At 52.0% G+C, this 25,557-nt stretch overlaps 2 protein-coding genes across 2 annotated transcripts; one reads left to right on the forward strand and one right to left on the reverse strand.

Moving 5' to 3' along the window:
* Positions 1–4,653: 4,653 nt before the first annotated feature.
* Positions 4,654–6,314, reverse strand: LOC133770603 (mitochondrial import inner membrane translocase subunit TIM14-like). The gene is made up of 3 exons (XM_062206659.1): positions 6,240–6,314; positions 5,238–5,355; positions 4,654–4,988 (listed from the first exon to the last, which is right to left on the reverse strand). Exons 1-3 carry the CDS (start codon positions 6,312–6,314, stop codon positions 4,654–4,656), a joined length of 528 nt encoding a protein of 175 aa, XP_062062643.1.
* On the forward strand, positions 6,313–23,709 carry LOC133770604 (DIS3-like exonuclease 1). Its single transcript, XM_062206660.1, has 17 exons — positions 6,313–6,451; positions 7,191–7,341; positions 9,244–9,331; positions 10,655–10,852; positions 12,446–12,622; positions 12,992–13,067; positions 13,645–13,785; positions 14,829–14,998; positions 15,914–16,075; positions 17,716–17,960; positions 18,407–18,499; positions 19,551–20,084; positions 20,858–21,012; positions 21,099–21,274; positions 22,185–22,330; positions 23,148–23,328; positions 23,419–23,709. Exons 1-17 carry the CDS (start codon positions 6,313–6,315, stop codon positions 23,707–23,709), a joined length of 3,123 nt encoding a protein of 1,040 aa, XP_062062644.1.
* The last annotated feature ends 1,848 nt before the right edge of the window (positions 23,710–25,557 follow it).

Genomic DNA, 25,557 nt, shown 5'->3' on the forward strand with positions numbered 1-25,557 from the left:
AAAAAAAGAAAAAGATGGTCATTGGGACCAGCATTACGGCACAGTAAGCTGCTGCTTGTGATGCTGACATCCCCTGTGAGCGCCAGTCTGAGTCCCGGCTGCTCCATTTCTGATCCAGCTCCCTGGGAAAGCAGGGAAAGATGGCACAAGTACTTGGACCCCTGCCACCCACATGAGAGACCTGGATGAGGTTCCAGGCTCCTGGCTTTGGCCTGGCCCAGCCCCAGCTGTTGTGACCATCTGGGGAGTAAAGCAGCAGATGGAAGATTTCTCTCTCTCCTTCTCTCTCTGTAACTCTGCCTTTTTATTTATTTATTTATTTATTTATTTAATGGAAAGACAAAGTTACAGAGAGAGAAGGAGAGAAAGAGATCTTTCACCCACCGGTTCACTTGCCAAATAGCTGCAACTGAGAGGGCTGGGGCTGGACCAGGCCGAAGCCAGAATCCAGGAGTTTCATGTGGGTCTCCCACGTGGATGGCAGGGGCCCAAACACTCAGGCCACCTTCTGTTGCTTTCCCAGGCCATTAGCAGGGAGCTGGATTGGAAATGGAGCAGCCGGCACTGGGACCAGAACCCATATGGGATGTTATGCTACAGCACTGCTCCCTCTGTAACTCTTTTAAATAAATAAATCATCTTTAAAAGATCAGCCAGCCACAGTAACAACTCAGCAATCTATATAGACTTTTAGAAAGAACACACAGAGCATTTTGTCCTGTCCGGTGTGGGGACCTATAATGAGTGGCAGCGGCGATGGGCAAGCTCTTTAACAGGCACATATTGTCTACAACCACGGAACACAGGGATCTGAAATAGGCAATCAGAGAAACTCAGAACTTAATAAGCAAGAAAATGTGGACGCTTTGGGACAGGAGGCCCGCCACTGCTAACCTAGGAGGATGCTTAAAGTGCTGGAAAACTTGGCCCAGCAAGCGGTCTTGTTAGTGGTAAAAACAGTTTTGGGAGCAGGCGTTGTGGCACAGTGGGGTAAGGCACCACCTGCAATGTGGGTATTCCATACCAGCACTGGTTCACAACCTGGCTGCTCTGTTTCTAATCCAACACCCTGATAATGTACCTGGAAAAGCAGTATCAGCTGGGCCAAGAGCTTGGACCCCTGCCACCCGCACAGCAGACCCGGATGGAGTTCCAGGCTCCTGGCTTCAGCCTGGCACAGCCCTGGCCATTGAAGCCATTTGGAGAATGAACCAGCACATGGAAGCGCTCTCCCCCTTCTCTCTGCAACTCTGCCTTTCAAACACATTTTCATTTTCATAGCAGTTTAAGAGAAACCATCGAGACCAGTGCTTGCCAGTACTGCTTACAAAACGGTGGGAGAGGCAGAGGGAGAGGCCCATGGCATCCTGCAGTAGGGAAGTGAGAAGCAAAGCTCTGAGGGCTGGCTGAAACTCGGGGCCTGGACTGCTAGACAGACAGGACATCCCCCGCCATGCCGACACAGATGAGGGAGAAGGGGGAGAGGGCAGACCCTGGGCAGGTCAGGCCATCGGGGAGGCCCGAGAGGGCCAGCGTGGGCAGAGTGAGCCAGCTGGCCCTGGTCTCTTGAAAGATACTCGTGATGGGACTGGCCGTGGGGCGTGGGCAGGTGTGTGTCTGCACAAGTGTGGCCAAGAGACTTTGGCTAAAAGACCGGGGAAAGGCCAGGGTGATGATGATGTGGGAGCAGCAACGTGTTAGTCTAGGGCTGCTGAGCTGGCAGCCTTAAAGAACCCCCGAGTGTAAGTCCATCCTCCTACTGGCCAATCAAAACACCCTCTGTCCTGGGACGCATCTGCTCTGTCCTGCGGAGGTGGCTGCAAGTGCTGTGTGGGTGCCCGCGCGTCCTCCGCCTCTCCTCCTTGATGGGCATTTCTCTGTGTGGGCCGACCCACGCTCATGTGTGTACCTGTTCACTTTTCGTGCCTTTTGAATAAAATCTGTTATTAGTTTGCGCACCTTACAAGGGTCTGCACTTAGAATGCTCCTCTGGGTAAGGGACAAGAGCCCGGAATAGAAACCAATACTCCCCAGCCCACATCACCTAGGTTAAAAGCCTCTGGCAGAGGCCTTGGCTGCCCCCAGACAAGGCAGGAGAAAGGATTAAAGGTGGCTAGCCACACAATATTCCTCAGGGCAAGGTCGCTCAGGACTTATCACTGCTCTCATTCTCTCCTGGCAGACTAGGACTGGAGTAGGGAGGGGGAGATTCCTCAGGGAGGGGCTGGAACCCACCCAACAAGCTCACTGAACCAGCACAAGGTTGCAAATACATCATTGCTGGCCACTTGCTTCTACATTCTTCCTCATGCTACCCAACAGAAATTCCCCATTTTCTTAAAAATCCCCATCGTCTTTACCCCTCTAACACATATACATTAATGTCTGTCTAGCTACCTTAACATGACCAACCATCCTACAAAGAAGTCATTCTGATCCATTCTAGATCATTCATGCTAAGAACCAGGGGGTGGAGGCCAGCATCGTGGCAAAACGGGTTAATGCTGTAACATCAGCATCCCATGGGGGCGGCAGTTTGAGTCTCAGCAACTTCGTTTCTCATCCAGCTTCTTATTAGTGGCCTAGGATAGCATAGTAAGATGGCCCAGGTACATGGGGTCCTGAACCCATGTGGGAGACCTGCATGAAGCTCCTGGCTTTGGCCTGACCCAGCCCTGGCTGTTGTGGATACCTGGGGAGTGAACCAGTGGATGGAAGATAGCGCGCTCTCTCTCTCTCTGCTTCTCCTTCTCTGTAACTCTGCCTTTCAAATCAATAAGTGAATCTGAACGAAACAAAACAAAACTAAGGGGTCATGCTTTTAGAAATGCGATTTGCAGGCCCGGCATTTTGGCAAAGCGGGTAAAGCTGCCGCTTACAGTACTGGCATCCAATATGGGCCCCAGTTTGAGGCCAGACTGCTCCACTTCCGATGCAGGTCTCTGCTATGGCCTGGAAAATAGAAAGTAGAAGATGTCCCAAGTGCTTAGGCCCCTGCACCCATGTGGGAGAACCGGACCCAGCTCCTGGCTTTGGATCACCCCAACTCTGGCCATTCTGGCCATTTGGGGAGTGCACCAGTGCATAGATATTTCTGCCTCTCTAATTCTGCCTTTCAAATAGCTAAATAACTCTTTTTTTAAATGTGATTCGCACATTATTGTCACAATGCAAGCAAAGGCTTTGGATTACTTAAAGTATTGATAAAAAATCAACTTTTGGCTAAAATTCCAATCTTACCCTTTGAGAAATCATTGGGGGGGGGGGGTATGGCACAGTAACTGAGCTGCCCCAGGACGCCTGCCTCTTATAACAAAGGGCCTACATTCCAATTCCTGCTAAGCATACCCTGGGAGACACCAGATGATGGCTCAAGTACTTGGGTCCTTCCACCCCCATGGGAGACTCAAATGGAGTTCCTGACTCCTAGCTTCGGCCTGGCCCAGCCCTGCCCTCGCTGTTGCAGGTGTCAGGGAAGTGAACCAGTAAATGAGCGCTCTCTATTTGTCTCCCTCTGCCTTTCAAAATCAAATAAATTTAAACATTTTATAAAGACCATTCAGCTTGTTGCCAGAAACGGCTCAGAGGGTCTTGTCTCCGCAGAAGAAGGCATTCAGATGTGAGCAAGCAGTGGTTAAGTGAGGCAGCAGAGTTTAAAGAAGAGGAACAACACCTGATAAGCCAGGTGGCCGTGTCAGGAAAGGACTGAGAGCCCAGTCTGCATCCAGACCGAAGGTTTTACAGAAGTTGGGTATGGCCCACCAATTCGGGGATATCGCGGGCTGGAGGGCTTCCTGGGCACGGAACTCTTAAAATTCCTCCCCAAACTTCCTCAGCACAGTGTTGATGGACCTACCAGCCCTCTTGGTGCAGGCAGGCTGGGCTAGGGAGAAGACCATCCAAGGTTAAGGAACAAGGGTAAGACTTTGGATGGGCAAATGCTGAGCTGCTTCCAAGGCTTGCTTCTACATTTCTTCCTTCATTCAACGCCACAAAAAATAAATTCCCATTTTCTCTGGCCCCTCTTACACACACAGGCTAATGTCTACCTAGCTACCTGAGAGAGAGAGAAACTTCTATCCAAGGGCTCATTCTCCAAATGCCCACAACCTCCAGAGCTGGGCCAGGCTAAGGCCAGGAGCCACAGCCAGGAACCCCATCCAGATCTCTCACATGGAACCCAAATAAGTGAGCCGTCATCTGCTGCCTCCAGGGTGCACATCAGCAGGAAGCCGCCTGGAAGCAGAGGTGACGCTCAATCCCAGGCTCTCCACTATGGGACACAGGAGTCCCAAGTGACAACCTCTGCTCCAAACACACGCCCTGTCCAACATTTATTTTATACATTTTATATGACAGGCAGAGTTACAGAGAGAGAGGTCTTCCATCTGCTGGTTCACTCCCCTAATGGCCTCAATGGCTGGCCGGAGCTCCGCCAATCCAAAGCCAGGAGCTTCTTCGAGGTCTCCCACGCGGGTGCAGGGGCCCAAGGACTCGGGCCATCCTCTGCTGTTTTAGCAGGGAGCTGTCAGAAGCTTTTTTTTGTTAGTTTGTTCTAAATCATTTTTAAAAACTGTACCTGAGGTGTTTTATTATAAAAAGTTGGTACCCATATACCCATGCTAACATGAACTGAAAATTCATGTAGTTACTTCATGTTTTAGCTTGACCTTCTAGTAAATCTTTAGCTTCCCTGATTTTGGCTGCTGTATTAGGAGATCCTCCCTTGTCTGGGTGATTTAAAAGCATAATTCCTCGATGTGCATCTCTTATTTTTCCTTTGTTGGCAGTAGGGCTTACACCTGGTATTAATGCTGCTCGTTTTGTCGTTTTGGGTTCAAACCCCCCTCTGTGTTCGCCGCCACTGAAGGCCGATTTCGGGAGACTTTGAAGACCTGGCTCCATATGCTTCATAGCTTGCAACACATAACGGCCTGCAAATCCTGCAGCAGCAATGGTCAATCCGACCGCTACTGTACTGGCCACGGCTTGGGCTCAGCCCCCCTGCCTGCACCGGGAGCACCGTACATCCCAGTCTGGGGGCCGCGGCCACCAACCAGACGCCATTACCCAAAAACGAGGAGCCGCCAGCTACACTCACAAACAGCCCAAGCACAGGCTTCCCGTGGAATCCAGAAGCATTTTTACATGGTGGACAATTGTGGCCACACCCCGCCCTCTGGGGTCTCCAGCGTGGACCTCCTGAGGGAGAAGGGGCCTCTGGCAGTGCTGGTCACCTTCTGGGCTTTCCTGTGCTCTGGCCTGCTGGCCGGCTCTGCGCTGCCTGCCTCTTTGATGCAGCTCCATGTTGGATCTTGTCCACACCATCTGACACTTGCAAAGTAGCTTGCTACCCTGAGTGGGTGGGTGAGTGGGCACCCCTAGGCCTGCCCACTGCAGCATCAGGGTGGGGGAGGGGGCCACGTGTCCCATCCCCGGTTGAGCTGCCGTCACTCACCTTCACCGGGTGCCCTCTAGTCACCTCCCCAGGTGAAGTGCCTCTGTTTCATTCCTCTGAACACATGGCCATCACCTGTAGAGCTGTCCTGATTCCCTTGTGATTGCCCCAGCTAATAACCGGGGAGCCTGGCCTTCACCCCATCATAGTCTATAAAATGGTCATAGTAACGCCCCACGCCTTCCACCTGGAGTGAGATCAAAGGGACCCATGCAGGCCAAGCTGCTTTCCCAAGGCTGTGGTTGAGTGCCTGGAGGCAAACTGGGCCCCCTCTCCACCTAGGGTGTGTCAGCTCAGGAGGGGCTGCAGTTCTCAGATTGGAAACCTGCCCCAGGTGCCCGGCCCTGGCAGTTCTAAGCACTGCTCGGCCAGGGGCTGCAAAGGCTGTTTAATTAGGGCCCAGCGGTGCCTCCAAGTTCAGGATTGCTACCCATTTTACCCACATGGTTTGAATTTCTGCCAGTATGAGACACATGCACGTCAGACCAGAGACGGCCTTTTTTAAGGGGGCAACGTTGGGCTGGGAGGGCTGCTGACTTATTCCCCGAAACTCAGCGTTTTTAGCAGCCCCATCCACACCCATGGGTGTGAAGAATCCCAAAGGCGGGCTAATCCCATCTGGTCGCCCTAACCCTTTCAACCCAAGCGTTTATAAACGCGCTGCCCTCCACCTACTCCATCACTTCTGGACAACTTTTGAGAACTTTGCTTCCCGAGCTCCGAGATCCCACAGCAGCAGCAAGATGAGCGGCACAGAGGCTGGAAGACGGCCGCGGCTCACCCACTCCGGAGAGGCCGGGACGGCGGGCTCGGGGTCCAGCTCGTCGGACTGCTGGAGAGCGGGCGAGAGCAACATGCTGGAGAAGACGGAGCGGCTGGTCACTGTGAACGCCGTCTACCGCTGGCCGCTGCGGGTCGTGAGAGAACACTACCTGCGGCCCTGCGTGCCCTGCAGCAGCGCGCTGTGCTCCCAGCCCGAGCGCTGCCGCAACGGTCAGAGACGCTGCGGGGCCGGGCGGGCGGCGCCGGGAGGCCGCGCGGCGCGGGGCGGGCGGCGGGAGAGGCGCGGCCGCGGCTCCGAGGCGGGAGCGGCGCGGGCTCGGGCGCTCCGGACCGCTCGGCGCTGCGAGCCAGGCGCGCGCTCGTCGGCCGGGGCTCGGGGCGGGCGGCGCGGGCCTGCGGCGGCCAGGGCCGGAGCGGCCAGCCCCGCGCACGGGCTGAGGCGGCCTGCGGGCTCCGGCGCGGGCCGGGGCGCGGCAGAGGCTGGCGCCGCCCACTCGGCTGTGGGGGAGAGGCCGCCTCCCGGCCGGGCGCGCGTGCCGGGCAGCTGGTGTGGAGCCGTGCGCGCCAGACCTTCCCCTCCGGGGCTCTCCGCGGCGACGCCGGTCCCCGCCCCGCAGGGCACGGGGGGCGCAGCCGGGGCCCCTCCACGCAGCTCGGGCCAGGGCGGACAGCGCTGCGCGGCTCGTGGCTTGCACCGGGCAGCCCGCCCTGCCGGCCCTGGGCTTCCCTCCGAGCTGAGCTTGCGGGGCGTCCGCAGGTGTGCACGCTCGGACGTGGACAGCCGCCCACCCCGCGGAGCCCACATTTCTGGCAGCTTCGAGACACGATGAAGCGGCCCAGTGCGGCTGACCCCGGGCCTGTCCCGTTATCTACACAGTTCTCGGAAGTTGTCTTGCCCCTGGGGAGGGGCGAGGGTTAAATGCTCTCTCTCTTGTGCTTTGTGTTTCAGTGGGCAAACTCTTACCTGCGGGGGTGACCCACTACATGGTCCCAGACAGCTCCGTTTTCCATTACTTTGACATCTTGGAAATGCCCGAATTGAAGGGAGTCATTTGGTTGCAGACGGTGACTGACGCTCTGCGTTCGGAAAGAGGGTGGAGGTATGTTTGTATTGTGTGGAAATGAGAAGGATCCTTAAGATAATGGTCAGTTTGTTAAAAGTATGCATTAGCTGGATTGTTTACAGGCTTTTCCAGATAGAATATTTTAAAGTGAGTGTGAAGTTGATTTTATTCAGACACAAAGATGTAGATATTTTCTCATATCCAGGTTTAAATGCTGCTCCAGGCGTCATATTTCTGCTACTAAAATCAATGTGCTGTTCTATTCCCATTGCTAACACACTGCGAGCCTTTTCAACCTGTTTTCTAAAATATTTTTAATATTAAGGATTGCTTTTCAAGGCCAATTCCTGTGACATTCAAAGGCAAAGCATGGGTATTTAAATGTCTTTTCTCTTGAACATTTCAAAATGAGTGAACTTGATGAAAAAGGATTGGTTTTTCCACTGCTTAGTTCTGTCTCCCTTATACTAAATGTGAAAACAAGGGAGGAGCAGTTAGGAAAGCGGCTTCCAGGTGACACCCTAGGCTTAGCACATAGTAAGCACCTCTTGAGCTCCTGTTCCGAGGCCTTAGGGCACACAGTCTTAGTCCCTCTTACTACAAACCTGTTGACTTCCAGGGATGAGATGAGAGGAGCAAGGTTGGGGCAGGTGTTTGCTGCTTGGGATGTTCTCACATATCAGAGTGCTTGGTTTGAGTCTGGCTCCTGCTGATTTGAGCCCTGGGAGGCTGCAGGAGGGGGCCCCTGCACCCAGATGGGAGATCCAGCTGAAACTTCTTTGGCCTGAGCAAGGCCTGGCCATTTTGACCATTTAGGGAGTAAACTGGTAGATGATAGATCATTTTGTCTCCTGCCTTTTTAAAAAAGACGTGGCATGTGATTGGGCCCGAATACAATTTTTTTGTCCTCCGCCGTCTGAAGCTATTGCTGGGTTCTGGGGAGACCTGTTCAAGGTGCTGGGACGCTCCTAACCTGCCATGCATGCAGGTTATTGAGCTCCATCAAGCGCACTGATCTGACTAGAAAATACAGCTAGGGTGGCTGCACTCTTCAGTTACAACCGAGAGCCCACACCTGTCGCCCACAGAGGGACTTGCTGTTTGCTGCCTGTCCTATTTCTGTTCCAGGCCATTTATTAATCTGTTTTGCCTGGCTGATAGGTAGCTGATGCAAGAAGCCTGCATGTATGGGAGTGAACCTGTTTTGGTTTTTGTTGTGTGTTTTGCTAAGTGTCAGGCAGGGTGGTGGTGGCTCTGTGGTACCCGGGTAAGCTTTGATGCATCAGTTTCCGGAAGGCTGAACTTGAGATGCCTGGGGTCTAACGGGAAGGTGTGAAGCCAAAGCATGGCTGGGCTCTGAAGATGTCAGGTACCCACCTTAGCACTAACTGCCTTCACCTGCTCTGTACTAAGATGTCTTTATTTGAAAGTGACAGAGCTGGAGCTCCATGTCTCCCACAGGGGTGGAAGGCACCCAGGGACTTGAGCCATCACTTGGCTTCCTCCCAAGCCACATAAGCAGGGAACTGGATTGGGGCAGAGTAGTCGGGTCTTGAAGCAGCTCTCAAGATGGACATGTACCACAGCACTAACCCCTTGATCCCTTTAAAATAGGCAGATGTTTTCTGTGATTCTATACAACCTTAACTACTAAAAAGCACCTTCTTAGAAACTGGCTCTGTGAGACTTCATCATTGATTTATGGCACAGGCTAGTGTGGCTGGGATTCTCTCTCCTTTCCTAGGGCTGCCAGCAAGAAGTAAATTGTTAATGCTTCCCAAGGTACAAAAATACAAGTGGCTATACGCTGCTGGAAGGGACAGGTGGAGCTGGGCAGAAAAATCATACAAAAGCTACCACCCGGCTTCTGCTCGGCTTGGGTTGGCAAGATGGAGATGCGTGCCTGCTGTGCGTTGACTTGTCTCCCCCGTGGCACAGGTACTATAACAAGCTGCGGAGCCTCCTCAAGGACCCGAGCCGCGAGTGTGTACTCTTCGCAAACGAGTACCATGCTTCATGCTACCACGCTTGGGGAAAGCAAATGTTGAAGAAAGATTGGGCGAAAAGGTATGGTCATCTGCTGTGGTTTTCATGTGGGCATCTCTTGCTGCCTCATTGGAAGCTGATCTAAAACAGACCAGGAGTTTTTTAGGGGAACCATGATACTAAAAGCACGTGATGTTGGTAGTTTAGATATGTCATTTGAATATGTAATTGAAATATTTTAGAAATCGGGATGAGGAAGATCTACTAGGTAGCCAGTGGGAGTTTGCCCCAGATCCTAACTGCAGGATAATGCAATGTTTGGGGCATGGGTGTGGGGACAAGGGGCCCTGCTTTGAAGCCAATAAGATAATCTCATTGTGTTGGGTATGAGTTCTAAAGTCCCAGCTAGACCCACTGAACTGAAACTGCTAGATGACAATTCTGAAAGCTCTTGGAGAAAGTGCGGTGGCTTCATTGAGATCCATCCTAAGCAGCAGAGCCCAGCGCAAGCGCTTCGATAGGCAGTGTCTGGGTGGGAGCTATACCCAGAGATGGCGCTAGGACACGATGGCCAGCTGAGTGACACGAGGCCCAGCTGCCACTGCGGAGTGGCCTGAGATGCCATGCAGAATGTGCCTCCGAAGTCATCCCCGGTGCAGAGGCATTGGGCTCGGACTCCCAAAAGCTGGGACATTCCTAAGCGTTGTGGACTCTGTCTAGTGGCCCCTCATCAAGGTGAGCCCAGGGTACAGGTGCTAGGCACACCAAAAAAAAAAAAAAAAACCTTACCGTATAGAACATGTCATCTTTTCCTTGCACGACTGATCTGCTCTAGCTCTTAAACACGTCCGTTCTGCAAAGGCACCTAGGAATGGATCCATACTGGGTGCTGTTGCAGCCCCAGGTTTTCTCAGGGGACAAGACCTGAGAGGAAAAAGCATTTCTCTCAACAGGGACCCCTGAGTACCACAGAAGTGCTTATCCACGTTGGGCTCTCTTGTGCTTACAACCCAGTCTTGGAAGCACAGCCTGGGTCTGAGAACTGTGTTCAAGTTCAAGTACTTTGCAGCCGATTTCTGGGCATTTTAGATGGTTCCGTTTCAGACTGCATCCTGGTCTTCAGCTGTTTTCAGCCTTGTCTTGTTAGCCAAAGATTCACCTGTAAATCTTGTGGGCTTCCCCAGGCATCGTGTGGGGTGCTGTGTGCGAGCCCTCCAGTTAAAAGGTGCTAAAATATGACAGACAGGGTGCTCAAGGAAGAAATGCAAATTGTGGTTCCTCTGTGTGTGTCTCAGAACCCGGGGCTTATCAATAATAGAAGCCCAAAGCTTTCTGGGATGAGGAGTGCACGAATGGTCTCAAGAGACCAGAGGACGGCAGATCGGTGAAATTCTGGCAGTGTGAGGGCTCCTGTGTGCTTTGTTCCAGGATTATCTACGCCGCGGCTTTGTGGTATTATAAGCACTGCGGGGAGAAGATGCCCATCGTCATTGTGGCAGACGAAGATTCCATAAAGAGATTCAAAGTGAAGAGCGAAGGAGTATCTGTCATGACGTTCAAGGTATTTCCGGCTGTGGTGTACATGGCTGTGTGTTCACTTCCAGTGTTGCTCCTCGGAGTCTAGATCCCGTTGGCAACCCAGAAAAGAGAAAGTAGAGCTTGAAGCAGTTCCATCCTGCTAGGTAGAAACTTAATGAGACGCTCCGATCACTGTGGATTTACAGAAACCCTAGCTGGACTCTGAATTGTAGGTTCTCTGAGGGTTCCCAGGAGCATGTATTCCTAAAGATTTGCCAATGGGATTTTCGTGGCCTTGCTCTAAAGAAGTGTTCTGGCATGCCAGAGACTTCCAGGGGTGCTGGATATGAATAGCAGTGTCACTGGTGTTTTTCTGTGGCAGTATATCATGTCTTGTCCTGCAGAGGACAGTCGAGTCAAAAGTATTACATTTCCTTGCTTTTTGTGAGAATTAGTTTTCTTTGTAGTCCAGCAGTCTAGAACACTTCTCATTGTGTGTAGCATCTCCAACTGTGCCCCCCTCAAGGTGAGTGAGAGCAGGAAAACAGTTGAGTTTGGATGAAAGGGAAGGCCAGCATCTTTGGAGATGGAGAAGCACTGAGACAAGCTGGCCCATAATGACAAGTTTGGTGCTGATAAGTGGCCGGTGACCATAGCATGGAGGCACTGAGTGAGCATAGACAAAACTTCTGAAAGGACCAAAGGAAGAACAGCAGTTACCACAGGATCCGGAAATGAATGGGGGAAATGCTGGTGTTGACACTGAGGACAACCTATTTGCTGTTCAATTCCAATACAGACGTGAGCTAAGACTCCAGGAGAGGATCAAGCCACCACTTGCAGGGCTGGCATCCCACATGGAAATGCCTGGCTGCTCTTCGTGGCTCTTGGATTCGGCCTGGCCCTGCCCTGGCTGTGGTCATTTGGGAAGTGAACCAGAGGATGCAAGATCTCGGAGTGCTCCTGTCACCCTGCCTTTCCAATCTTTTTCATTATTAGACAGGTGGAGTTAGAGGGAGACCGGTCTTCCTTCCGTTGGTTCACCCCCCAAATGGCCGCTATGGCCAGCGCTGCACCGATCCGAAGCCAGGAGCCAGGTGCTTCCCCCTGGTCTCCCATGCGCAGGTGCCCAGTCACTTGGGCCATCCTCCACTGCACTCCCGGGTCACAGCAGAGAGCTGGACTGGAAGAGAAGCAACCGGACTAGAACCTGGCACCCATAGGGGATGCTGGCGCTGCAGGCGGAGGATTAACAAAGTGAGCCACGGTGCCGGCCCCTCAATCTTTAACACAGCATATAAAGAGGAGCTTTTGCCTCTGCCTTCTCTGTAGGCCATTGTGTGTAGCCATGAGGTCCATACAAAGTGCAATCGGAAAGACTTCAAGGTGCCAAGTCCGGGTCCCTACCCCCTGGGCACCTTCAAGGTGCCAAGTCCGGGTCCCTACCCCCTGGGCTTCCTCTGAGTCTCGGGCTTTAACAGGAAGGGAGAAAACCACTCAGTGGCAGCAGGAGGCTCAGGAGGGGACTGCTGTTGTCAGTCCTCACCATGCAGACGGCAGTGCCAGCTGGGGCTTGGATAGTGCCACCACACAGTTCTGTTCTGATCCTGTTTCTCCATGCCTTTGTACGACACAGGAGTATTTGAAAAAGTTCTATTCGGATCTGGAGGCTGCCCACAGCTCCTGTGACTTCACTGATGAAGCCCTGTATGAAGAAAAGCTGGAGCGCTTGGAAGCCTCAGGACTTAATTACAACCACTATCTCCCCCCGGACGTTCTAGAAGCTGGGCTACAGTCTGGCCGCTACGTGGAGGTGAGGGCTGCCATGAAGAGGCAACAGCTGTTTCCTTCCCCTCCTGGCGGCCTGAGGCTGCAAACCAGATGGGAACAGGCAAGCCAGGACAGTGGACGTGCACACAGCCTTGGGCCTGTGTCCCTCGATGTTGGCTGTCCAGTTGGCGGCCACTCTGGAATGATGCCGTTCCGTTGTGTGGTGTCCTGAGCCTCAAGACCAGAGACCGAAGCAGTTTTGTACATGCCTCCTGTCACTGGCTTCGAGATAAGATTTGTTCAGGGCTCCTGACCACGTGGATAGGTGTTAGTGACGACTGTTGTTCATAGCACTTGGAAGGAAAATGGGCAGAAAAACTGTTGACCACATTGATTTTTTTTCTGGTTTTAGGGAATATTGTGTGTGAATAGACAAACAAAAGCGGAAGCATTTGTCCGCGTGCAGGACACAGAGCAGAGTGAAGAAGGTACAGTATATAAGCCTCACCTACATTTCCACCTGACTTCACAGCACACAACAAGGAAGCAAAGGTGTTACTGACACCCCAATCTCATGGTAGCAGTGAGGGGGTGTGGAGAAGGGTTCCCTACATTGTCACTTCATTTTTATAAACTTAAGGTCTCAGAACCAGTAAGCTGGGCTTGGATCCAAGGCTCTGTGGCTGTGGTTTAAAAACATTGCTCTGTCCTGCCTCAGTGTGGTCTGTCGGCTCCCTGGGCTTTCGAAAGGAATGCAAATGGGGGGAGAAAGCCAGGTAAATGAGCTGTCCTGAGATGGAGTGTAGTTCTTGGTTCATACTGACCTCTGGGTGGAGAAAGGAAAAGCCTGGAGAGGGCATGAGCAGGAATGGGTGGGAAGAGGAGCAAGAGGGACAGGAGGCGGCCCTGGGGAGAGCGTGTGCACAGGGCCTCCAGCCCCAGCCTGCAGAAGCACACAAGTGTGGCTCTGCCTTCGGAGGGCAAGGCGGTGAACAGGAGGACTCGGGCCTCCCTGGAGTGGAAGCCCCCTTGACGTCGTGATTTCTCTGCTGCCCCAAACACTAGATTATGAAATCCTAATCAACGGGATGAATCCCCGGAACCGCGCGCTCCACGGAGACCGGGTAGCCGTGAAGCTGTTCCCTGAATCCCTCTGGAATAGGAGAACGGCCACGGGTCGCGAGGCCGGCGAGTATATGCCCACAGGTGAGCCAGCGGATGCCACCCTGGCATCCAGCCTTCTTCCAGAATTGGGTATTTCTCAGCAATCCAGGAATAGGGCAATTTCATTTAAAGTGGCAGACAAGTTGTGATGTATGGACATCCTGCAGAATGGCTGCATCGAGGTAACCAGCATGGGACACATGGTTACCGCTTTCCCCAAACAAGTTCTCATTGCATTCCAGCCTGTGCTCTGTCATTATTCAAAGCAGCTGCCACCTCCAGCCCTTTTTGCATACCACACCGCAATACCTGGGGTCAATATAGGCTCAGATTCCAGCTCCCTTCTAATACTTGGGAGGCAGTGGTGATGGCCCAGGTAGGGTTCCTGCCACCCGCATAGGAGACCTGGAGTGAGATGCTGGCTCCTTGATGTAGCCTCTAGCCTTGTTCCTAGCCTTGTGGGTATTTAGGGAGTGAACTCGCAGGTGGATGTGAACTCATTCTCTCTGCCTCTCAATAGAATAAGCATATTTAAATAGGTAATTGATTATTTTGCAATGAAAAGTAATAGTTTTTGTATGCCAAGAACTCCATCAAGGTCTCTTACAGGGGTTGCAGGGGCCCAAACACTTGGGTCATCCTCTGCTGCTTTTCCTGGACCGTTAGCAGGGAGCTGAATCAGCAGCCAGGGCATGAACAGGCAACCATGTGGGATGCCTGCTTGGCAGGCCGTGGCTTCACCCAGCTATACCACAGTGCTGGCCCCAACAAGTTTATTTCCTTAATAAAACAAGGGTGAGAATGATTTGATTTTCCAAGATACTGAAACCCAAAATCAATGAGGTAATGGCAAAAGAAAAAGCAGGATTCCAAATGTCACCTCCGAACCCATAGAAAAACGCTACCAAAAGATTATCCATGTTAAAAAAAAAAAAAAAATCGGGCATCTCTAGAAAGTCTACATGTTTGAAATGGCTAAGAAGGCAAATCTTCAAAGATTCCCTTGAATTAAGTGCTTGGAAAAATGGGACAGGGACAGTTAGATGACGGCTAGCTGGCTAACCCTTGTGATTTGTTTTCCACAGGACATGTGGTGGGCATTACTCAGAAACACAAGCGCGATTATATAGTAACCTTTCCATCAAAGGAGGATATCCAGTATTACAGCAGGAAAACGAAGAAATACGTTGCTGTGCCATGGGACTGTAGGATCCCCAGAATTCAGATCCACAGGAAACAGGCTGAAAAGTACCAGGTAAAGGACACTGCACCATGGCTGCCCTGCTTCTGTCTTGGCCAGCTTTTGGATCAGTGCCAGAAAGCACTGTTAATTGCTTTGCAAATAAATTGTGGGTGGCATCTGGCATTCCAAGGTGCTGTTAAATCCTAAATACATAGGTGCCATCTAGTAAGTGGTCTAAGGCTAACAAATGAAGGCTTGAGCACGTCCTAGAAAGCGCTCTGTAGGACAGCCAGAGAGAATACATTGTCCTGCTGACCAATGGAGAAGCTTCCAACAGCTGCACTTGGCCAACACGAACGCGCTTTCTTCCAGCAAGCAAGGTAGAAATACAAGCCCTGTGCCTCGTAGGGATGATGTAGAAGCTCTTCAAAGAATCGATTTTCCGTGAAGGAATATAGGTGGGAGGGAAGACATGTTGTCGCCAAGAGACTAGGCACTGTCCAGCATCACCTGCCTCCAGCTATGCAGCCCACTAGCCTGGTCATTGTCCCTCGGACACCCTAAGCCTTGTTACAGGCTCCCAGGGGCCTGTTTCAATGGCTTGCTGAAACTGCTAGACAGTGAGGGTCCTGTTGACACTGATACCCGGACTTCGAAGTAGCTCCTACAATCTGAGACCTAGGTTCCGGAACTTACCCTGAACCCTGCACCACTGGGTTCACGGCTTGTGTTGCAAGTGTGAGCCAGCTGGCTGTTCACACGTGGCACATTACAGCCTCCTTATTTGATGCCGAAGAAACGCCTCCCACTGCAAAAGCGCTGGGCCAGGCCATTCCATACCACCTGGCAAGTCCCAGAATCAAACATGCCACCCTGCAGACTGGCCACCCTCTATAGAACTGTCTCTACCCTCTCGTTAGCGAATGCTTTCAATAACCCACGGAACCCTGGAGGCGAGGCTAATGCTTTATGTACCTTCTCCTGCAGTGTTGCAAAGCAATCGTCCACATTGATTCCTGGGACTTGGGTTCGAGGTATCCGGACGGACACGTCGTAGGGACACTGGGAACAAGTAGAGACCTGGAAGGGGAAATGAAGTCTCTGCTCGTGGAGCACGACATCTCCGAGCGGCCCTTCTCTGAAGCCCAGGTCAGATTCCCGGAGGCCTCTGGTCTAATGGCAGACACGTTATGCACACAGGGAAAGATCTCTAGACTCCAGCGACTCGCTGGGAAGCCACAGATAACCCTCAACCAGACCCAAGTCAGTTTCCAGTGGAGCTCTCAAGTCTGTAGATTCTACAACTATGTTTCAAAGTGGCAGGTCGGTGTCTCCTGGTCAGGATAGGTCCATCCGGCAAGTCGAGGATAGCTGGTTGTATCCCCAGCAGAGCTCCGTCTCTACCCATCATTCAACCCCAGCAACAGGGAGCAGAGTCCAGGATGCCTGTACGTCTGAGCCTTCGGTCTGAGAGCAATGTTCGTGACGCAGCTTTCCTAGACTTTCCAGAAAACGGAAAGCCCACAAACGCAACACATTGGCTTTTCCATCACTTCCACGTCATTAGAAACAGATAATAGCTATTCTCTTGAATGTGCTATTCGCTGATAGGTTTCTTTTGCTTAATTATTACATATTGGCAGAGCCTATGTGGTTTTAACAGTTAATGGTAAACTACTGTATATTGATGTGCCCCTGTGTGCTCAGCCATTTGGCTGTTGGCCTGTTATTTTTATTCAGTATTATAAAAAAGCTACTTCACATATACAGCAACATTACTTTTTTAATGTGGTCAATCCTTCCCTTGGTAATCTCACGTTAAGGATTACCTTTTCCAAGTCAAAGGGGACATTGAAGTAGCTTTGTTACTTGTTGGCAGACTGTTTCCCAGCTTGCACTGCCATTAGGAGTATGAGCGTCTTGGCAGAACCAGAGCTATCCTCATCAAATATTTGAGAATGCTTTACGTCGTTAAATGTTCATGTTTTACAGTAGTTCCTGGCCATTATTTTGTTGACTTGTCTGGCAGCTCTTGGAGAAAATGATTCCATAAAGTGGGTTTAGAGGTCACAGGACGAGAATTCTCTCTTCCCTGTTGGCCTCAACTCACTGCACTGCAAGCTGATGGTCAAGACAGGGACAGGGAGAGGAAGGACCATACTTTTTGGTCCTGTTTTAATCATCCCTGGCATCTTTTTATTAAAGATTTATTATTTGAAAGTCAGTTACACAGAGAAGAGAGGCAGAGAGAGCGAGGTCTTCCATCCAATGGTTCACTCCCCAGACAGCCACAACGGCTGGAGCTGTGCCGATCCAAAGCCAGGAGTCAGGAACTTTTTCCGGGTCTCCCACGTGGGTGCAGGGGCCCAAGGACTGTCAGCAGAGCAGAGAGCTGGATCAGAAGAGGAGCAGCTAAGACCCATATGGGATGCCGGCACTTCAGGCCAGGGTGTGAACCTGCTGCGCCACAGTGCCAGCTTCCCTGGCATCATTTTTTAATATATGCGATGCCTTAGATGTTGTCCCCCATGGTTTGACCAGAACAGGCCAAAGACATTGAAACGTGGATCATTGTTGAAAGGGGTACATGCGCTCTTAAATTTGCCACTCGTGCTGGCTCCAGTCTGCTTACAAGGCTGGTGGGAGGTCTCCCGTCAAACCCCCAGGGCACCCAGGGCAGGAGGCACAGCACCTGACCCATCGGAGGCCAGCACAGGATGACGCAGAATGGAACTGAGCCCCTGAGGGTCAGAGGAGGCAAATGGCTGAGAAGGTGGCCTCTCTTGCAGATGGGCGAGTTGCCGGTGAACACCCCAGAGGAGCCTTGGAGCGTGGACCCCGAAGAACAAGACCGCAGAGATCTAAGGCAAACGAATCTCGTGTTCACTATTGACCCAAGAGGGTGTGAGGATGTGGACGACGCGCTGTCCGTGCGCACTCTGAGCAGCGGCAACCTGGAGCTGGGCGTTCACATAGCAGATGTAACCCACTTTGTGAAGCCGAAATCTTGCCTGGATAACGAAGCTAGGGCTAGGTAAGGCCGTGTGCAAGCCTTGGAATGCCTGCGACTTTCAGATGAATCTGTTGGTGCCCTGCTGATGGTTTCGTCCAGGAACCCCCACCCCACACACCCACACACCAACTAGAGTTCAGTGACTGGCTCAGCTTGCCTTTCCTGTCTCCCACAAACGGGTCACGGGCTAAGTTGTCACATAGGAATGTGTTATTTGATGTCACGCATGGGGTCATCACACTCCAATTTGGCTTCCACGAGCAAGATTGATGTCAGTTTGCCTTCCGGAAGAATGTGCCCCGAGCAGTGTCAGAGCAAAGTGGGTCCATGGGGATCGTTTTAGCACTTGATGAAGAGGCAAACGGCCTCGGATTCTGGGCAGTGATTTCTGGCTGTCTCCTCCCTGTGGGACCCTGCAGCCCACGGGCCTATGACTGCTGACAGTCTCACTGCCTATGTGTTTCCAGGGCCACAACGTACTACCTGCCCGACCGGCGCTATGACATGCTGCCCTCCGTCCTTAGCTCCAATGTGTGCTCTTTGCTGCGCGGCGTTGACAGGTGAGCTCACGACTGTAGCCCTTGGTTCTACTGTGCTCTCCTCCCCAGCCACCCTGTGCTGGTCTGTGCCCGACCCGAACGCCTGATCTTGTTCCCCTAGCCTCCCTGCCCCTCCTCACCGCTTGCTTCTGCTCTCCCTCTATCTGTACCTCTATCTGTATTTTGAAGATTTAGTTGAAAGGCAGAGTTAGACAGTGAATGGCAGGGGCCCAAGCACTTGGGCCAGGATCTGCTACTTTGCTAAGCTCATTAGCAGGAAGCTGGATCAAAAGAGGAGCAGCCAGGACTTTAACCTTTCTAGAGACAATACTGCACACACATGATCTCCTTTCTTACACACCTAGCGTTTTTTTAAATGGAGCAGTTCATGTGTCTTGGAGATAATTCCACATTAAGAACTGGAAAGTCGGGTATTTGCCCATTGTCCTATTACAAGCAAAGCTGCGCTGAATTTTGCATGTTCAGAAGGACAGGGGGGAATCTCAGGAGGTGGGATCTGAGCTGGAGCCCATGCGTCAGTGTGAATAGGATCGAATTGCCTTCAGGGATCACACCAGGCACATGCTCACCAGCAGTGCAGGATGCCTCATTTCCCATAGGCTTTCACACAATACCTTGTCTGCTTCTCTCTGCCCACTTGATAGAAGGGTTGGAACTACATCCTTGACACTGCCACATGGTACTTTGACCCACTGTGCCACAGCACTGGCCCTGGCACTTGGGTCAACATCCAACACCAGTCCTGGCTGCTCCACTTCCATTCCACGGTCCTGCTAAGGAGCCTGGGGATGCAGCAGAAGATGGCCACTGCCACCCGTGGTGGAGACCTGATGGGATTTCCTAGCCCCTGGCTTTACGCCTGCCCCAGTTGTGGTTATTGTGGGCATCTGGCATGAACCAGTGTCGGGGCGGTATGCCTCATATTTCTGTCTAGTTGGAGCAGAAACCTGTAGAAATGTCATTTCAGTCAAATCACATTGAAGGTTCAATTCTCTTGCTGCAAGGGGTGAAGGTGTGGATAGTGACATTGTTGATGTTACTGCTTTTGTAGATACGCTATGAGTGTCATCTGGGAACTGCATAGGACCACCTACGAGATTAAGAGTGTGTGGTATGGAAGGTCAATTATCCATTCCACATACCAACTCTCCTACGAAGCAGCTCAGGAGCTCCTCGATGGGAACTTGGGCATCACAAATGACATGAAGGAATTCCAAGATATGGACAAAAAGGAGAAAGAAGACAGGCTGCAGGAACTCACATGGGCGATTGAAAAGTTGGCAGACATAGCCAGCCACTTCCGGGCGCAGCGAGGTCTCGATGGTGCCTTAGATCTGGACGGCATTGAAATCGGTGTGCTGTTCGATGACGAGAGGAACATTCTCGACCTCATCCCCCGGCAGCAACGTACAGTCCATCGGATGGTGGCGGAGTGTATGATACTCGCCAACCACTGGGTGGCCAGGAAAATCTACGAAAGCTTCCCCAGGCAGGCCCTGCTGCGCCGGCACCCGCCTCCATGCCAGAACCTCTTCTCGGAGCTCAAGCAGAGCGCCCAGGCCGGAGGGTTCTACATTGATACTAGGTAGGAGCGCCAGGCTGGGCTGCACAGTCACTAGCTAGCAGAGCTACAAGGGTTCGTCACCCGTGGGTTCCCTCCCCAGCTGGGCCTTGATCCAAAGCCAGGAGCTTATCTGGGTCTCCCACATGGGGGTAGGGACCAAAGACCTCGGGCTATCTGCCAGTGCTTTCCCCAGGCCATGAGCAGGGAGCTGGATCACAAGCCGTCTGGGATGCCAGTATCAGGTGGAGGCTTAGCCTGTTGGGCCTCAATGCCTGTTCCCAGACCTACTTAACAAACTCGGGATTGTTTGTGCATCTTAGGAGGTGTTGTGCTGGGGCAATAATTCGATAAAAAATTTAGAAGGCAGAGTTAGAGAGGCAGAGGCAGAGAGGTCTTCCACCTGCTGGTTCATTCCCCAATTGGTGGCAATGGCTGGAGCTGAGCCAATCAAGAGCTTTCTCTGGGTCTGCCTCATGGATGGCATCCTCCACTGCTTTCCCAGGCCACAGCGGAGAGCTGGATCAGAAGCAGAGCAGCCAGGACTCGAACCAGCACCCGTGTGGGGTGCCAGCCGCAGCAGGGACAATCTTAACTCGGGGGACACTCAAGTGTAGCATTACTTCTGGAGCTCTAGGCTGCTGTAGTAGAAGAGAAGAGCTGCTTCTGAGATGTGGTCGTGAATGAAACACGTCTCCCTGCTGGCAGAGGAAGTTACTTAGAGGGGACGGGAGGCTTTTCCGAACGCATTGCCTTGTCCGTGCCTGGAGTAAAACTGGGCTCCTCTGTTCTGTCAGCTCTAACAGGTCCCTGGCGCTTTCCCTGGATAACGCGCACGACGTTTCGGACCCCATAGTCAACAAGCTGCTGCGGAACATGGCGACGCTGGCCATGTCCAACGCACTCTACTTCTCGACAGGCTCCTGCAGGGAGCACGAGTTCCACCATTATGGTGAGTGACAAAGGGTCCTGGGTCGCCATAGCCTGGAGCAAGTTGTTTCCAAATCTGATCTTCAATCATTTGGTTTCTCTTCACAGCACTTGGCCTGGACAAATATACTCACTTTACCTCACCAATAAGGAGATATGCCGATATCATAGTACATCGATTACTGAGTGCAGCTATCGCAAGAGACAAACCGGAAATGGAGCTGAATTTGTTAAGTGAACGAAGCCTCGAAGAGCTGTGTGATCATATCAACGAACGACACAGGGTAGGAGGTTTTTAAATTCTTAGCCATTGCCTCTTGGTGAGCTGTGCTGGGTACTCAACTTTAGTGCCATGTTAGTCCAGCAAAGGATCACGTGAGTCCAGAAGGATCTGACCCATGCTCCCAATACATTCACAAATGTAAGAGGGGAAAGTTGCATGGACTTGGACTTCAGCCTAAATTACACGTCCTCAAAAGGTGGGAAGGTTCACATCACAGAGACAGGAAGACCTCCCCACTGAGGTTCTGGACAGCGCGAATGAGAGGATACAGCACTGCTGTTGGACCATGCTCTGTAAAATCCGCATGGTTGTTCCTGCACAGCCCATCCCAGCAGGAAAGTTTAGAGAAGCTTCTCGCGGAAGAACTCGAGTTTTAGACTTGGCATGATGATGGAGCCTGGAGAAGTTCCTGGAAATGGCCTTCCCAGGTCTAGAGGTGCGCAGACAGAACACCGGCAACGATCCTGGGTGTTCCCAGGACAGCAGAGAGCAGTGGCTGTGGGAATCGCTGTCTGCTGTAACCTTGTGGAGGGGATCTCTTTTCTTTTCTTTTTTTTTTTTTTTTTTTTTTTTTTTTTTTGACAGGCAGAGTGGACAGGGAGAGAGAGACAGAGAGAAAGGTCTTCCTTTTGCCGTTGGTTGGCGCACCGCGCTGATCCGATGGCAGGAGCCAGGTGCTTCTCCTGGTCTCCCATGGGGTGCAGGGCCCAAGCACTTGGGCCATCCTCCACTGCACTCCCTGGCCACAGCAGAGAGCTGGCCTGGAAGAGGGACAACCGGGACAGGATCGGTGCCCTGACCGGGACTAGAACCCGGTGTGCCGGCGCCGCAAGGCGGAGGATTAGCCTAGTGAGCCGCGGCGCCGGCCGAGGGGATCTCTGACCAGGCCCTGGGCCTGTGGCTTCTTACAGGCTGCGAAACTGTGCCAAAGGCAGGCAATGGAACTCTTCCAGTGCCGTTTCTTCCGAGACAAAGATGCAGACAGAGACGAGCGCTGCGTCGCCGACGGGATCATCTATGGCTTCCGGGACACCGCTGTGCAGCTCTACATCCCAAGGTATGTCCCATCTGCTGCAGTAGGGAGTAAGAAAGCCTGCCTCAGCTGCAGAGAGCACGCACAGCACATCAGACGAAATTATTATCCACTGCTTCTGGAGGTTCCCTATACACATATTGTAAGGATGCCTAAATATAAAGGCAAAGTGGGAGATGGGAGAACAGTGCACCTTCTAACTCAGTGAGTTATCTGAAAGATGGTGGATGCGAAGTAGATCCTCCATCGACTCATTCCCACCCAAAATGGCCACAGTTGGCCAGGATCTTGGAACGCCGCTTGATGTATGGAGCAGTAGTCACATTCACCTCCTCCCCAGGCACATCAGCAGGGAAGTGGACTACCTGGGACTCGAACCAGCACATCCAATATGGGATGCAGGCAAACACTTGTTTTGCCTTTTTTTTTTTTTTTTTTTGGCAGGCAGAGTGGACAGTGAGAGACGGGTCTTCCTTTGCTGTTGGTTCACCCTCCAATGGCGCCGCAGCCAGCCCGCTGTGGCTGGTGCACCGCGCTGATCCGAAGGCAGGAGCCAGGTGCTTCCCCTGGTCTCCCATGCGGGTGCAGGGCCCAAGCACTTGGGCCATCCTCCACTGCACCCCCGGGCCATAGCAGAGAGCCGGCCTGGAAGAGGGGCAACCGGGACAGAATCCGGCACCCTGACCGAGACTAGAACCCGATGTGCCGGTGCCGCAAAGCGGAGGATTAGCCTGTTGAGGCACAGCGCCGGCCTGTTTTGCTTTCACTACAAAAGGAACACTGTGTAGATAAGTGTAAAATCTGCTGTAAAAAACTACTGTCTTATCTGTCAATGATTCAGGTATGGGATTAAAGGAAGCGCACATCTGAAAACCAAAGATGGCTGTGTCCTCCATTTGGGGCCCAATGGTGAAAACCTTGGCAGCTGGGCCCCAGGAGCACCCAGGCGATGGTACAAGAGGACAGACCGTGTCACATCCAGCGGGCAAGGCGTCGCTTTCCGGATGTTCGAGCACGTTACGGTAAGGCTGTGCGGGTGCCTTGTGTGTGTCCTTTCCAATGCAAAGTAGAGAATGCAATTCGGGAATACATCTCTCCTCTTCCTGTGACAGGTGAAAATATCTGCACAAGTAAAACCGTATCATCCCAATGACCTACACCTGGAAATCATAAGCAAGAAAGCCTCCGTGGACCCAGAGGCAAGGCATACTCCCCAAAGCTCCCCATCACCCACGAGAGAGTTAGCGGGGGGAAACACTCAGTGTGCCGAAGACGGCAAAGAAAATCTCCCTGAGGAATACCGGCAGTTTCGGCAGACAGAGGGAGAGAGCCTCTACACTCTCCTGGAAGAGATGAAGAATCGAGCGATCCAGGACCTTTCGAGCCATCTTGGAATTCTATGAAACTTTCCGTGTCAGTCACGATGGACTATTTTTACATTTACTGCACAAATCCTGTGATTTGTACAGGATAAACAGTAGTACATATTGTACCGTTATAATTGTGTAGCTACCTCCTGTTGCTATGGAGCAAGTGCTGCATCTGCTTAAGATGCCCTGGGACAGTGATGAATTCTGTGTGCCCTCATCTTCCCAGCAGATTGTGAACCACAGTGTATGTGACGTCTTGATTGGGCATATTTACCATAAATAATAAATGTATTTCTTACAATGTGTCCTCAGCTTCCTTTTCTAAGGGCACAATCTTTGGGAATACAATTTTTTTAAAGATGTTTTCCAATGGATGGAAGATATTCCTCTCGTTTATAACTGTCTCATGTTGAAGATTGATTTGAGGGGACAGATGGGACAGTGCCCTGATAGGAGCACTAGAAGTAGTGCTACTTTTGTCTTCTACTAGCAGACCTGATCTAAGATCTACTCATTTAATTGAGGCAGAGCCACAGACAGGGGAAGGCCAAGAGGTCTTCCATCTGCTGGTTCACTCCCCAAATGCCCACGATGGCTGGGGCTGGGCCAGGTGCAACCCAGGAATCTGGAACTCCATCCACGTCTCCAACAGCATGGCAGGGGCCCAAGCACTTGGGCCATCTTCTGCCGCTTAGCATCTTAGGATCTGAAGTGGGTCAGGACTCGAGCCGACGCCCATATGGAATGCAAGTGCCACAGGCAGAAGCTTAAACTAGTATGCCACAGAGTCCAGAGAGAAAGGGCTCAGCCAACTGTCAGGTGACTCCCCAAACAGCTGCAACAACCAGTCCTGGGCCAGGTCAAATCCAGGAACCAGGAACCAGGAACTCCACCTGGGTCTCCTACGCAGGTGCAGGGGCTCAAGTCTTTGGGCCACCTTTCACCGCTTTCCCAGGCGCATTAGAGGGAGCTGGATCTGAAGTGGAGCCGCTGGGACTTGAACCAGTGCTCTGATGTGGGATGCAGACGTGAGAACTGCAGTCTGGGGCCAGCGCCATGGCACAGTAGGTTGATCCTCCACCTGCGGTGCCAGCATCCCATATGGGCCCTGGTTCTAGTCCAGGCTGCTCCTCTTCCCATCCAGCTCTGCTACGGTCTGGGATAGCAGTGGACTTGCGTGGGAGACCGGGAAGTTGCTCCTGGCCTGGCCCTGGCGGCCATCTGTGGGGTGATCCAGTGGATGACTCCCCAAAAACTAAAAGCTTGCTATTGAAACTGGCCGGTTCAAGTCCCAGCTGTTCCACTTCTGACCCAGCTCCCGGCTAATGTGCCTAGGTAAGCAGGAGAAGATGGCCCAATTACTTGGGCAGACCTAGAGCTGGATTTTCAACTCACTGGGGCTGGGTAAAGCGTCAACCAGATGTATATACTGAAAGTGTAAATTACAGAACTAAATAGCAACAAGAAATGTTCCTAAAGAGAATAGGAATTTGTGTTTTTGCTGTTTAAAAATAGACATACTCCACAGCAACAGTTGTTTCAAGATGCAAATACATATTATACATCCCGGAATCTACTGAAGACATTCAAAACGGCTGCTGCTTATTTCCCAGGGATCATGTATTTAGACGTCATACTTGTACAGAAATCAATGCCAAAGAGAATAAATTAGCGAAATGTGACAAAGTTAGCAGGAATAGGTGTACGATTTATCAGCTAAGGATTTCCACACACAGACGATACACACTCCTCCTGCGCCTGCAGAACCATGACTCAACAGGCACAGGCAGAGGCCGTGCAGCCACAGCAGCAGCCCTGGGTGCACGAAGCTCCACAGGCTCGGTCCGCTGGTGTCTCCTCTGTCTTTAATTCCTCCTCTTC

The sequence above is a fragment of the Lepus europaeus genome, chromosome 11, assembly GCF_033115175.1.
Source record: "Lepus europaeus isolate LE1 chromosome 11, mLepTim1.pri, whole genome shotgun sequence".
Taxonomy (NCBI): domain Eukaryota; kingdom Metazoa; phylum Chordata; class Mammalia; order Lagomorpha; family Leporidae; genus Lepus; species Lepus europaeus.